The sequence below is a fragment of the Cyanistes caeruleus genome, chromosome 6, assembly GCF_971803275.1.
Source record: "Cyanistes caeruleus chromosome 6, bCyaCae1.hap1.1, whole genome shotgun sequence".
Lineage (NCBI taxonomy): Eukaryota > Metazoa > Chordata > Aves > Passeriformes > Paridae > Cyanistes > Cyanistes caeruleus.
In genome coordinates this window covers 60,949,354-60,963,774 of record NC_141706.1, presented here as the reverse complement: position 1 = coordinate 60,963,774, position 14,421 = coordinate 60,949,354, and the positions used below count along the sequence as shown (strand labels likewise).

At 39.1% G+C, this 14,421-nt stretch overlaps 1 protein-coding gene across 6 annotated transcripts in view; it reads left to right on the top strand.

The window, feature by feature from the left end:
* JAG2 (jagged canonical Notch ligand 2) overlaps positions 1-14,421 on the top strand; it is a 69,696-nt gene that overhangs the window by 43,447 nt on the left and 11,828 nt on the right. For 4 of the 6 annotated variants that reach the window (XM_086895609.1, XM_086895613.1, XM_086895608.1 and 1 more), the window contains 13 exons: positions 2,245-2,375; positions 2,762-2,881; positions 4,839-4,952; positions 5,812-5,925; positions 6,489-6,602; positions 7,184-7,230; positions 7,505-7,678; positions 10,026-10,176; positions 10,454-10,618; positions 11,159-11,272; positions 12,279-12,392; positions 12,764-12,877; positions 13,800-13,916. In XM_086895609.1, coding sequence (XP_086751735.1) covers positions 2,245-2,375; positions 2,762-2,881; positions 4,839-4,952; positions 5,812-5,925; positions 6,489-6,602; positions 7,184-7,230; positions 7,505-7,678; positions 10,026-10,176; positions 10,454-10,618; positions 11,159-11,272; positions 12,279-12,392; positions 12,764-12,877; positions 13,800-13,916 — 1,589 coding nt within the window. The remainder of the gene's footprint in view (positions 1-2,244; positions 2,376-2,761; positions 2,882-4,838; positions 4,953-5,811; positions 5,926-6,488; positions 6,603-7,183; positions 7,231-7,504; positions 7,679-10,025; positions 10,177-10,453; positions 10,619-11,158; positions 11,273-12,278; positions 12,393-12,763; positions 12,878-13,799; positions 13,917-14,421) is intronic. The other 2 variants (XM_086895612.1, XM_086895610.1) reach the window with 1 other exon arrangement.

Here is a 14,421-nt window from a genome sequence, read left to right as displayed (position 1 = left end):
GAGGTCCATGTAAGCACTATCCTTTTAGGAGGAAGTGGAATTAACGCTGCTCTAGCACCTGTTAATGTAGGATGGGACCAGACTTCCTGTTCAGGAGGAAATCCTAATTTACTCTTCCTTGTAAACTGAAGGCTGATCAGCTTACCACATAGTAACCTTTTGACTTGTAAACATTGTGTTCCTTTGGACTGCCTTTAGCCTCTAGAAATTATTTCCCTCAGGCTTGGTGGTAACTTTAACAATAAACTTCGACATGTGAATGTCATGAAAAAGCAGCAACCTTTTTTCTGCTGCAGTAATTTCAGTGTCATCATGCATACCTACAAACTCAAGTAAGTGTGTAAGATACCTTCGAGTTCTAGAAGGTGGCTGGTTTTTTTTTTTTTGCATTTTTATGCACCACTGCAGTGTTAAACAAAGAAACTTGTTATCCATGGGCTATGGAGAATAAATTGAGTTACTGTGATTATTTGCTTTGTGATGCAAACTTTTAGCTCTTGAAAATGCTTGTTGTATGTGGGTGGGGAGTTGGCTCTGGCTGGGATAGTCATGGTGAATCACTGGCAGTAGTGCCAGGTTTGGCATGGATGAAGATTTGGGTTTGGGCCAGTAAAGTGAGTTGCAATGCTTTTTTTATTGTTTATTACCATCCCCTGAAAAGATTTTTCTGTCCTTGAGGAGGAAGGAAGAGATCAAATTTAGCAGGAGCAGTATTTGTTTCCTCTTGCTGCTGCTGCAGCCAAAGAAAGAGGCTTCTAAAATATGAGTGTTCTTCAGGCTTCTGCCAGCCCTGTTCAGAGGAGCAGTTGAAGCCTCTGGGCTGGGTACTCAGCTGATGCTCTCCTTGGAGATCTGCAACTGGGAGCTTTTCAGGGCAGGAAACTGGGCAGGTACTGGGACAGGAGCTCAAAGTAGTTCTAGAACTTTGCATGAAAAGAATGGTCTTGCTGAGATCTGCATCTAGATTCCTTTGTGCCAATGTAAATAGTAGGGATTTAAATACCATGCTGCCAGCACAGCTTGTTCTGTTCCTCTGGGGACAGATCCAGCTTACTGAAACAGTGGAAGGGGATTGATTCACAAGCAACCAACACTCCTCATTTATGCTTATCATCCTTGTCTTCTCTCACTGTCCCCCCAAAGACTTAATTTATTTTCTACTCTTTCATATTCTTCAAATCACATGGATAATAGAATGGTAGTGTCAAATCTAAAAAACATAGTTTTATTTCTGATGGTTTTTTTCCTCTAGGCAATAAGGCTGCACTGTTGTGCATGTGCCCAACTCTCGTTCAGTGTGATTTCATGCATCTCTCTGTTGCTAGTATGTGTCTTGAATTCTGTCTAAGAAATACACTCTTAACAGACAGAGCATTTATTTTGTTGGCCCAAAAGAGCAAGCTTACTATTTCTTGGTACTTAAAATATGTGTGAAATATAAATATATGTTAAAAAAAAATCATTAGCCTATGCCCTTTCCCCCCACTTATGAGTTCAGATTTTAATACTTTCCTGTAGCATAAACAGTTGCTTCTTTTAGCAGAGTTCTGTTACAGATTAACATAAAGATACTGGTCTCAGAAGAAATCTTGGGGAAAAAATTCAACTCTAAGCTGAATGAATTATTAATGGATTTTGTTTCTGTTCTTGTTCCTCCTTTCTCCAAAGAGTACTTTTTCCATAGTGCTAGTAGAGAATATGGAGGATATAATGGAATAAATCCATGAAAAATTGTTTTCTTGAGAAAATTGTCAAGACTGCTGCCTTTCTGGCTGCCCTGATCTTTTAAAGGTTGTAGCACTCTAGAACAAATTGTCTATTATCTTGAAATCTCTCTTCACAGAAAAACACTATGTTGCTTGATGCAGTAAGCCAGCAGTCTCCTTCTGAAAATCAATTTCAGCTTTCTTGTATCAATCACAAGTTTTGTCCTAGTGTGAGATGGTTGTGAAGACGGGACTTCTTGTGAAAGAACAACTAATTCATGTCCAGATCTCATAATGTGTAGTGCTTGGTGGTGTTCGTTGCCATGGCGTGTAACACATTTGAGCAGGATGAGTTCCCATAAGGATGTTCAACAGGTCTAGTTGTGTCCCTTCTAAACAGGATAAAGTTTTGTTATCTGTTGCACATTGAGCAGTTTACCTTGTTCTTGAGAATGGTAAGTGTAGTGTTGTAAATACATGTAATGCTGATAATGAAGCATCATGTTGCTAACTTTTAACATGTGAACTTACATCTTAGGTGTCATTATGGTTGGCAAGGACAGTTCTGTGATGAGTGTGTCCGCTACCCAGGCTGTGCTCATGGGAGCTGTAATGAACCATGGCAGTGTAATTGTGAAACCAACTGGGGTGGCCTGCTCTGTAACAAAGGTACTTAACATTAATGTACAGGAAAAATAAGTTAAGTTGCATGATTAACTGATAACCCATTAACCCTTTTTATTTCCTGCTAGTGTGCAACTACCTGAGTGTTTCTGTGCCTTAAATCTTGTGTGGCAGATGGTGCCTAGGCATTAGAAGTGTAGGAAGTTCAAGACAAAAGGCTTGGAATTGTCCTGACTCTTCTAACTCCTGCAGTTGTCTCTTGTTCATTCTTCCCTGTTCTGTGGATAGTTACCCAATCACATGCTAGCCACTGGAATATGGGGATGATGTGGGTGAAGGATGTTCGAGCCAGAAAGGCATCTGTGTGTCTGACTAGGGATTGAAATGGTGGTGTCTATGTTCCCTGCTGACTGAGCCTTCTCTCTGTGCAGATCTGAATTACTGTGGGAATCACCACCCGTGCCTGAATGGAGGGACCTGCATGAACACGGAGCCGGATGAGTATCGCTGTGCCTGCCCCGACGGCTACTCGGGAAAGAACTGCGAAATCGGTACTTTGGGACAGTCACCTCTCCTTGGAGATCTGTAACTGGCATAGGCACTTCCACATTTCAGTGTGGATATGCTCCATCTCTCCTTTCTAGTGCCCATGCCTGGCCATTCAAAAAATCACCAAAGACAACAGAAATGCTGCACCAGTTTTCCTTTAGATAAGGCTGAGACTATTTCTTACCTTGCACTTCTCTTCCTTAATCCAACCATGCAGTTGGGCTGTGGTCTCATGAAATGGGTTACACATGTGCCTTTCCCTGTTACCTTACTTCCTGCTGCCCATTTTCTTGTTTACTGGCTTGCTGGCAAGCACGCATCTTTTCTAAGCTGGGGACAAAGAAAGATGGAAGTGATGGATGCTTCTGTTTCTACTCTGATGTGGGGCTTTGGTCCAGTTTTAAGTTGGCTGAATCTGTTGGTTATCCTTTTTAATCAACTGAAACTTAATCTTTTAATGTGGGACTCTTAATATATTTGGATTAATAATGAAATGTTAACTACTATGAAAACGTGCTCAAACCCTCTTAGAGAGTCACCTTGAGCAGTCTGAACAAAAATATCTTCCCTGTGCCTGTTGGCAAAATGGAGGAGAGCATTTAAACCACATCTGTGATAAAGTATGGCTTTGACTAGAGACTAAGAGATCTGTGTCTTGAAAAACTGCTTCCTATCTTAACCACAGCACAAAGATAGCATGTTACTTTTCTCTGTCTGTGTATGTGTTAAACAAAGAGCAAAATGTTCATGTTCTGAGGACAGTTTTGGTCTCTGGAGACTTTTCTTCATTATTCTCACTTTGGAGCTAAATGGGCAGTGTGTAGTTTCTAATTCCTTCATATTTTGCTTCATATAGTGATTATCTGGGTGTTCTGTTTCTTTGTCATGATGTGTTGTTAAATCCTTTTTTTGAAATCTGATATTCACAGCTTCTCACTATGAATTTTGCTGTTGGTAGTTAAAATTTTAGGTGAAAAGAACCAATTTTTTTCCACTTCACTGCTTGACTTGAAGTTCACTAAACTGTTATCAGCAGAAGGTTTTTGGAGTTAATCACTCTGATGATGTAGATTTTAAACTTCAGAAAGCTCTATGTGGTATTACAGATACCATCAAAACTTGAATTTTGCTTCAGCTGGTAGAATGTGATATAAAGTTTAGACTAAAATGGATGAAACCTTGCCACAGCTTACCCTGAAAGCTGTGGGTGAGTATGTGGGGAGTTTCAGGTGAGGAGGCAGTGAAAAAGGGAGCCATATACTTGCTGAGACCTTGTGATATACATACAGTGATTTTTTAACAGTAGGTTGATGTGTGAGCTGCTTTAGGTACTGGTACTAAAAAGATTCCTGGGCTTCTGAGAGCGAAAGTTGCCAAAAGGAAGTTGCAAAAAGCTTGTTCCTCCTCAACCTGGTGGTTGTTTTGTGCAGCCTCTGCCACTTTTACAGCCCTACATGGAGTGGCAGGGAGCATCCTTGCCTGTAAGCACCTCTGTTCCCTGATGTTTTTAAGGAAGAGTGCTAGAATGAAGCTAAAGAGACTTTTGATACTTAAACTACTACAGCTGTTAAGACCTCTGCATGCAGCATATCTGTTTTGTCTCACTGAATTTAAAAGAAGTGCTGGAGCACTCTGGAGGTGGAAGTGCATGGCTGGAATAGAGTGTTAATGGGGAACATTGCTGGGATATTGAAATAGAGTGAGCTCTGTCTGTGCTTAGGCTTTCTAGTCATTAGGTGGGAAGGATGATACATCTTCAGTGAAATCCTGCGTCATTTTCCATCAGAGAATCTTAAGATTCTGTGGGTGGGAGAGGAAGGCTCCAAACTTCTGTACGGGTCTCTCTCCACTGCTGTTTCTCTTAGTTACTTTTAGCCAATGCAACTTTTAACCACAAGTTCTCCTTAACTGGTACTGGAAGAGTATTTAGCAAGAATTTCTTTCCTTCTTTCTCCCCAGCTGAGCATGCTTGTGTATCTAATCCCTGTGCTAATGGTGGAATTTGTCACGAAATTTCATCAGGCTTCAAGTGTCACTGCCCGTCGGGGTGGAGTGGACCAACATGTGCTATTGGTGGGTATGGTTTTGCAGGTGCCTGACCTGTTGGGGTGGAAGGGTTAATGCAGCTTACTTGGTGATACCATGTTCTGTGGGTTTGGAATTTGGTGGTAGTCTTTTACTTTCCCAGTCTTTTAACAGCTGAGTACTGGTAGAGTGAAAAGAGGAGGGTTCTGTGCAACCCACAGCACTGACTCGATGCAGTTGAGATCTGTTACCAAAAAGTTATCAAAAGCATAGCTGGACCATATCCAAAGAAATGCTCTGTTGCCAAAGCTTGTTCAACAATTCCTGATTCCTTAAGCAAAATACAGAATGGTTTCATTTCAAGAAAAATACACAGAATAGGTCAAAGGTTTTCCCCTTCTTTAATAGCAGAAAAAGTAGATTTGCACACTTAAATGCTTAAGTGTCTGATTCAGAGGACAGAGAAGTGGTTGAAATGTATTGTGGGACTATAATTGGTTTGAATGTTGCCTGTGATTTGGAACACAGGTGGCTTACCTGTTTTTAAACAGCTGCTGTCCTCAAAAAATAAATACCAAACCAAAAACCAAACCAAAAAAAACCCTGAAAATTACCAACTACAGAACCAAAACTGGCTAAATTTGTGTCATGATCTAGGGACATGATATTCAGTGAGCATGCAAAGCATAGGTAGGTTATCTGATTCTACTTTGCTGTTTGCTGATCTTCTCTACCCTGTCTCAAAGATGTGAGAAAAGCCTAAGTAAAAATTAGGTTAGAAATGTTAGTCTGTGCCTAAGCTTGTTTGTTTGTAAATTCTTGCCCTTCATCTCAAACTAATTTTGAAGCAGAACCTGTTAAGCAAAGCTGTAAGCTGTGTGATGGAAGTTCCCCTTTGCCTTTGCAGATATTGACGAGTGTGCATCAAACCCCTGTGCTCAGGGAGGGACCTGCATTGATGGTGTCAATGCATTTGAGTGTATTTGTCCACAACAGTGGATTGGAGCCACTTGCCAGCTTGGTAAGTAGTTCTAAAGCTTTGGAGACCACTGCAGATGATTCCTAAACAGTGAATAATCCTGTGTATTTCTGCATTGGTGTTTATTGAAGGAAATATGGAATATGCGTGTTGTTATTGGTATCTTAGGTCTTCTTTAGTAGATCTCAAAGCCAGAAGTTTCAAGTGGATCTGTAACTATTTAAGCCCCAACTTAAGCTTACTTGTAATAGTTCTTTTAGAATGCCCCATAACTTTCCTGTTGCAAAATGCAGCGTTGGTGATGGTAACTCCTTCTCCATGGTGGCAGAACAGTGACTAAGCTTGTGGAGGCCAGGAAGGGCTTTGCCCCAACTAACAAATTGCCTTTTTGAGTTTTGGCCAAGGGGAAGAGTAAGATAACGTGCATGTGCTACTATAGGCAGGTGTGCATTAAAATGCTGTGGTATGTAAATGGTTTTAGTGCCCTACCAATGTTTAATATGAGCTTTTGATGCTTGGATTGCATGGACACTTTGCTTGGTGCTGCGGTAATCTGTTTCTGGGTTTGTTCTTTATTCTATTCTTTATTTTCTCTTCTTTCACAGATGCTAATGAGTGTGAGGGGAAACCCTGTGTTAATGCTTACTCTTGCAAAAATCTCATTGGTGGATATTACTGTGACTGCATTCCAGGATGGACAGGAGTAAATTGTCATATCAGTTAGTATTTCTTTAGTATGTATGTTGACAGTAGGATACTTTAAAAAGTCCTTTAAAAAGAAATTATGATGAGTAATGCATACTTCTACAAGAAAAAAATACCTGTTGTCAGGATTTTTCTAACCTCTAGCAATGTAAATTGAAAATACTGTTTGAAAATTTATTTTGAAAGGTAATTGGTATTAAAGTGAGCTTAGATATACATTTAAGTAATTAATAAATCTCTTGACTTCTTAAGTGTTTCTGAATGATATATACCGTTTCAATTTAAAATAATTTAAAGTTAAAATGTTAGACATGAATTAACTGATCTTGATATGTCATTTTAGTACACTGTAGTAGAAATATAGAATGTAAGTTTCTATTGGATATTTTCAAAAAGTAGGGATCTTTTAAGACATCAAAAATCCTTCCTTTCCATTGAAACATCTAGAAAAAATCCTTTTTGAAAATCACTTGTTCTCCATTTTTATGCTAAACCTTTTTGAAAACTACTTGCTCTCCATTTTTTATGCTAAACCTATACTTTCCAGCTTAGTCTTCCAGTCTAAATTCTAATGCTTTTCATATTTTATCCATAGACATAAATGACTGTCATGGGCAGTGCCAGCATGGAGGGACTTGTAAGGTAACTCTTGTTCATTACATTTTGTGTTGAAAATTAATCTTTCTCTGGTTATGATTTTTATAGTTTGCAATTACAGTTTGGTTAAATGAGTTCAAATGTTAAAAATGTAACACTGCACTTGCAGACTCCTTGCACCCATTTCACAAAATAAAATTCTGTGGTGCTACTGCTGTCTGCATATCCAGAATACAGAAGTAACTTGAATTTTTATGTGCAAGTTTTTTGTGAATAAATGAATCTTTCTATTTTTGCTTCTTTTCCCTGCTCTGCAAAGGATGAAGTGAATGGTTACCACTGCTTATGCCCTCGTGGTTTCACAGGAAAAAACTGTGAGATAGAAACCAACGAGTGTGAGAGCAATCCCTGCCAGAACGGGGGCCGCTGCAAAGACCTGGTGAATGGATTCACTTGCCTGTGTTCCCAGGGATTCTCAGGAGTCTTCTGTGAGGTGAGGGCAGCACAGACATTACTGCAATGCTTGTCATGGACTGAATTCTTGAAAGAAATATATCTCTGGGTTTAAATGGGAGTGACCCAAGGTTGCAGCGTCACTGCCTGTCGTAGCTGTTACCTGATACTCTGAATAAGCAAATTTGTTGTGCAGTGCTGTCATAGTAGCTGTAACACTTGAATTTGCAGCCTGATAAGCTGCAAGTTGTTGTAGATAGGTGTTGACTTTCCTAAGGATTTTAAGGCTGCAAGTATTCCCTAAACTTGAAATGTCTGGCAATTTCAGGACGTGTGTCCTTTAGTTAGACTGGAGTGCTTTATGTTCTCATCCTTATAACTCTGAGGTACATAATTGAATTACCCTTCAAGTAATCCTGCTGCTATTGGTAGAAGTAGAATAATTATATATCAAATATTTATATATAATGGTGATAATTAACATAATTACTAAAGGCAGGCAGGCAAGTATTGGCTCTTAGAACTTTATCTGAGATCATTGAGATCTGGTGCTTAAGGATTCACATCTGAAATACTGAATTCTTAGCATTAATTCCTAAAGTATTTAATGGTAAAGAAGATAGTCTCTTTTCTAGGGAGGACATTAGGCTTTTCAGTGTAAAATTATTTTGCATTAAGTATTCAGTTTCTGGCTTTTGCTGATAGTCAAATTCATCTGGCTGTTGTGCTTAGTATCAAGTGGAGGCATTAGGCTAGAATTTGTTGGATTTGCTCCAGAACTTTCTTGTGGAGGATATTGGAGTGATCTCTCTTAAACACTGAAGTAATTTTATTCTATATTATTTGCATCATTAAAGAAGCAGTGCCCTCATTTTATTCAAAATTTAAAAGGACTGCAGATACCAACCAGTTTAATAAAGCTGGTGGAGCACCTAATAGCTCATGAACTGTTGCTGCATAAGGATCATAACTTCAGTGCTCTGCTCTGGGCTGATTCATACAATACTGTGTAATTAAAGTTTTAGCAAATGTGCTTGAATAATAGGGGGGAGTTGGCTGCTTGCCTTGTGAGCTGCAGGAAATATCTACCATTGATTCCAGATGCAAAAGTACCAGCTACTGAACTTGCATTTGGAAGGGGAAATTTACACTAATGGAAGGAAACAAATGGAGATATCTGATAGAGGAGATCTGAGAATCTTTCTCAGACTATAGCTATTTTTTTTATAGCTTGCTTTGAATGTTCTGTGGGACAGCACGAAATGGTTTGCTGAAAAATTCTCTGTTGCGACTAAAATTGTACGTGCTCCTCTGAATTAAATATTTAATGCCATTTGTGTTCCTTCTCCTTTGGCTAGTTTTGCATTTTTCTCCTATTTAGCTACCGAACTGCTAAAAATAGGGATCAAAACCACTATTGAACTTAATTTCATGTCTATAAAGTTGACTGCTATCTTTCTTCCAAGAGAGATGTGAAGAAGGGAATATTGACTTGAGGGGAGAAAAGCAATTCTTAAGAAAAAGAGTTTGGAGGAAAGATACTGTGATGTAAAAATATCCCTTTTGAGACTGCTTTGTGGATTTTGAGACCAATTCAGGATATCACAAATCTGTGATCTTGTGTGTTAGTCTAAAGCAGAAAGCAGCAGAATATTTTTGCCCCAGCAATGTCTACGTTAAAGGTTTTATTGATGAAGGTGAGGTTTAAATTTTGCTCTCTGGATCAGATGGTCAGAGTTCAAAATGCATCTCAAGTAAATGTGTGTAAATTGGCGTGGTGATGTTGTGAATTAAAATAAGGCCCCGAGCAGTTGGGTCTAACTAGACCTACTTTGAGCAGGAGGTGGGGAGTAGCTGACCTCTAGAGGTCCCTTCCAAGCTGTGTGGTTTTATAATAAACTCTATGTGTTAATTGAGATGGGAAGAGAATTTGCTCTAGGGGATGGGATATTGTTCAGGTTCTGTGTATTTTAAGTCTCTTGCAGACACAAAGCTGACAAGTGCACTGGTATTTAACTTGCCTTGTGGCACTTGGTACGTGGGTGTGAAGGACAGAGAAGTGACTTAAAATGATCCAGAGAAGTTGCAGTGAGATGTCTCCTAATGGCTTAAGTAATTATTTACTGACTTATTGTAAATGTGCTTATTCAGCCTCCTCCAAAGAAGTACTTTTTTTAGCAGTGTCAGAAATGCTTTGTGTTAGGATAGACTAAAGTAAGCTGAAGTTTCTGTCTTGCAGGATGGAATGCAATATTTATAATTCATAAACCTTCTTAAAACTTGAGGTTCCTTGTACATTAGCTTCATCTGTGTCTCTGGCAAAGCAGATAATGCTGCTTACTCCTGGGAAATGAAGCAGCTGCTGCTAACTGTGGTCTCTCTTACAGATGGATATTGATTTCTGTGAACCTAACCCTTGCCAAAATGGGGCTCAATGTTATGATCTGGGAGGAGATTATTACTGTGCCTGCCCTGATGACTATGATGGAAAAAATTGTTCTCATCTCAAGGACCACTGCAAGAACAATTCTTGTAAAGGTACCTGCTGTTGTCCATAAATCTGTCTTGATGGTGGTATATTTAAAAAAAAAACCAAAACATTTTGGGGAGCAGTATAATGCAGAAATGTTTTTATTGTATTCAGTTGGACTTCATAAAATAATGAGGCAGTGAGGAACTGCTTCTTATTTATGAAGAGGTAGATGGTAACTTACAGCTAACATAAAATCGTGATCAGTTTTAATTTTTGTAAAAGGTCTCTTAAAACTAAAATCTGATACAGATCATTAGTCTAAAGACCACACTTCTTTTTCAGTAATAGACAGCTGTACAATAGAAGTCTTCACTAATGCTACGCAAGAAGGAATCCGTTTCATTTCATCCAATGTTTGTGGGCCTCATGGACGGTGTATTAGTCAGCCAGGAGGGAATTTCACTTGTGCCTGTGACAGAGGTTTTACTGGAACATACTGTCATGAAAGTAAGTAGGAGCTTGTAAAAGATTATTCTTTTTGTTCTAAACTTTTTTTAAAGTTAACGTTATGAAGCTTTACAACATAAAACATTTAGATTTCAGTGAAGTTGCATAAGGCACTGTTTCAGATGTACTGCTTGAAATTGTTTCTTCTGGTAGCAGTCTTTGGAGTGCTTTATACTTCCTCTGTGACAGAAAGGTGGTTTTAGTCCAAATTCAGTGTGTCTGTACCCACTACCTTGATGTACAATCTCATGAGCCACAGATTTCTCCAACGTGAGAATGATAAAGAGGGGACTAGAACTTGTATTGCTGGTCTGGGTGTTTTTAAACCCCTGGATATTCTTGCCAGGTAAGCATAATGCTCTGATTTGACTTGCTACAAGGGAGACAGTACAGCCAGAAACCCTACCAGGCTTGAAAACAGATGTTTGAGCTTTTCTTCTGCATTTTCTTTGTGCTGCTTTTCCTAGAGACACTGTGTAGATCACTCCTCTGAGGAGGTGAAAACAGCCTTGAGCAGTAATTGTTGATATTTTGTTGTAGATATCAATGACTGTCTTGGGAAACCTTGCAAGAATGGTGGGACATGTATCGATGAAGTTGATTCATTTAGATGTTTCTGTTCAAGTGGCTGGGAAGGAGAGCTGTGTGACACAAGTGAGTACTGCTCTGTGTTGCAGGGTCAAATGATGCAGCTTTGTTGTAACAGAGGTGGCTGGTATGTGCTTAATAATGGGGTAGTTTCTCTGTGCTATAACTGCCTTGTTTGCAGAAGTATCTTCAGAAATAACTTCAGGTAGCTGCTCTAAAAACCTCAGCTCCTTTAAGGAGCAGAATCTAATTTTTTGGTATAGTTCTTACCTTAGGAGAAAACTTCTCCTGGGGATAGGCAAAATTGTTGGCCAAGAAGTGAACTAGGCCAGTTCATGATTAAGACACCTCAGAGGAAACTGCAGTTGTTTCTTTTTCTGCTCTGAATGAAGCCCCTTCTAAAACATGATGGCAAGAACTCACTGAGACTTATTACAGGACATGCATCAATTAAGATGTGAAATACAGACTGAGCAGCTTTTGGCAGCTATTGCTGTCAAAACAGCCTTTTGTGTGGTCTAGATGAAGTTTATTCTGGAATACTTATGTTCCACCTATTAAAATGCTTGTCTCAAGTGAAAGGAGTTTTCTCTAAAATCCATGATTGTTTAAGTATGTTTAATGTGTGCACATATGTATGTGGTTAAGCCACCTCTAATGGTTGTAACTCTGTTTTAAAACAGAACAGAAAAAGGGAGCCTTAACTGTCTCTCTCATCTCCCAGAATGTCCTGGGCTGAGGCTCCTATTCAGGACACTGTGGTCCCTACTCAGAAAGAAAGCTCTTCCTGAAGTTCAGAATACAGCTGTTTGTAAAAACAAAGCTACTGCAGTGCTTTACTCAGGAGCCATACTGAATGGTCCTTCTAAGCTGTCAGAAGGTCCTAATTCATGTTGTTCTGTATTAAATCAGATTATTTTCCTTGCTTGTATAAACATAACCTCATAATAATTAGGATTTCTGTCTTCCTAAGTAGCACAAAATTTATTTTCTTTATAAAGAGATTTTTTCTGTTTTCTCATGGCCTTGGCTGGGCTAGATCATCTAATTTGAATAACTGGGTTTTTTTTAGATTTCAATGACTGCTCTCCTAACCCATGCCACAACGGTGGCCGATGCATTGATTTGGTAAACGACTTCTATTGTGAGTGTAAGAATGACTGGAAAGGCAAAACTTGTCACTCACGTAAGTGTTTTTTGCTTTGATCTTTAGATTACCCAAAGATTTATTTTCTTCTTGTGGGACTGGAGTTCCTGAAATTTAAAATAAAACAATCGCAGTGAAAAAATAGGTGCACTTTCATTACCCCTTCCAGTTTCCCAGTCACAAAATGGAACATTTAAAAAATGTATTCCTTCATGTAGTGAAACAGTTTCGTGAGAGATGTCCTTAGATTCCATTCTTTGGGTTGTTTATTGTAATACAACAAGAAGAATTATGAGTTTCTGATACTGGTGCATTTATATACAAAGTCTCTTTAATTCTGTGATTAAAAAGTACCTGTTTGTAACATTCAGCAAGACCAGAAATTAAAACTGCTTTTTTGTGGTGTGTAGGTGAATACCAGTGTGATGCAAACACTTGCAGTAATGGTGGGACATGCTATGATGATGGAGACACATTCCGCTGCTCATGTCCTCCAGAGTGGATAGGAAGTACTTGCAACACTGGTAAGCTTTAAAATTCTCTACAGATGAAGCCAGAGGAAGCAGAGAAGTGTTTAAATAATCAACTGTTTAGTAAACAGACACAATGTTCTGGCTGGCCAGTTCAAAGCTGTTCCAGTTGGGTGGTGACTGAAATTTAATTTCTTCCACTCACCTGACATGATACTGATTTTTAGGAAGCTGTTCTCTGGCTGCTCATATGGTCTTTTCCATAGCTTCTCTTTTAAGCAGTTTTAGAAAACTTGGACTTGTGTCTTGACTTTTCCGTTGGTCTTTAGAGGCCCTGTGTAAAGGTTTTCCTGGGAATTTAGTCCTCTGCTTGGCTTACAGAGTCACAAGCTTTGTGATCATGAGGTGTATGAGCAGGCCTACCCAGGAAAAATGAAATTAAGAGCTTCTACCTGGGGGATTTGCAGAGTTAATGCCTGTGGTAGGGAGCTACTTGATTCCCTGCCCTTTGAAGACTGAATGTAGTATGTGGTGCATCTTTCTGAAAAGGAAACTTCCATTATGATCAGGAAGTTGAATGAAGATAATTTAGTACGGTCTAATTTTTAGATGCAATTGCAACTTTTAATCAAAGCCTGAGCTTTAAATACTAGTATTTTATTGCAAAGAATGCCTCACAGCCTGGATAACTCTGCCAGATAATTTAGCAGTACTTGAAGACTGCTTACACAAATGGGGCAGAAAGGAGGTAATTCCTTTTTAATAAAATTTCATGGTTCAGTTAAAAAATTGGATTGGGATGATGATGAAGGTGGGTGAGAGACTGTCACGTGATTGAGTGTTTTGGAGTTTTTTGACCTTTTTGTAAGTTTTAAACAGTGTTTAAATTAACAGTTAAAGGTTGTGATACTGACGTACCCAGATGACAGGTACACTTTGTTTTCTGGGCTAATAGACACTTTTTCTGTTTTCAAAGCTAAAAACAGCAGCTGCATTCTAAACCCTTGCATGAATGGTGGGACCTGTGTTGGCAGCGGAGATTCCTTCTCGTGCATCTGCAAAGAAGGATGGGAAGGACGCACATGCACACAGAGTAAGGCTTTTCTCCTTTCTTCCCCTGCATCCCTCTGGGATATTGGGAGTGTCTGGCAGAGAGCTGTTAGCTGAAACAAAGCGAGTTTATGGGGTTCATGTGCCAAAATATCTGAATCATTCAGAGTGGGAGGTAGGTAAAGGAGACGATGCTCGAGTAATGAATGAAGAGTTTGTCACGCTGCTTTTTGCATCCTGCCTCTGCCAAAATAAGACTCTCGGCCTTCTATAAAAATAAATTTTTTGGAAACGTGTGCAGAGCAGGAAAAAATACTCACAGAAAGAATAATTTTAATAATGAAGAGTATCTGGAAATGCAGGCAGTAGTGTATAAGCCACTTTCTCTGAAGATAGCAGTTAACTGCTTTGACATACCAAGACAATGAATTGGTTAGGTGGAGTAAAGCCTGTAACTTTGTTTTTTATTTTTTTCCCCCAAGGGCGTAGCATTGGGATTGGGAGGGAAGCTCTAAATTTGAGTTCTGTTTTTACTCTGCCTACTGTTG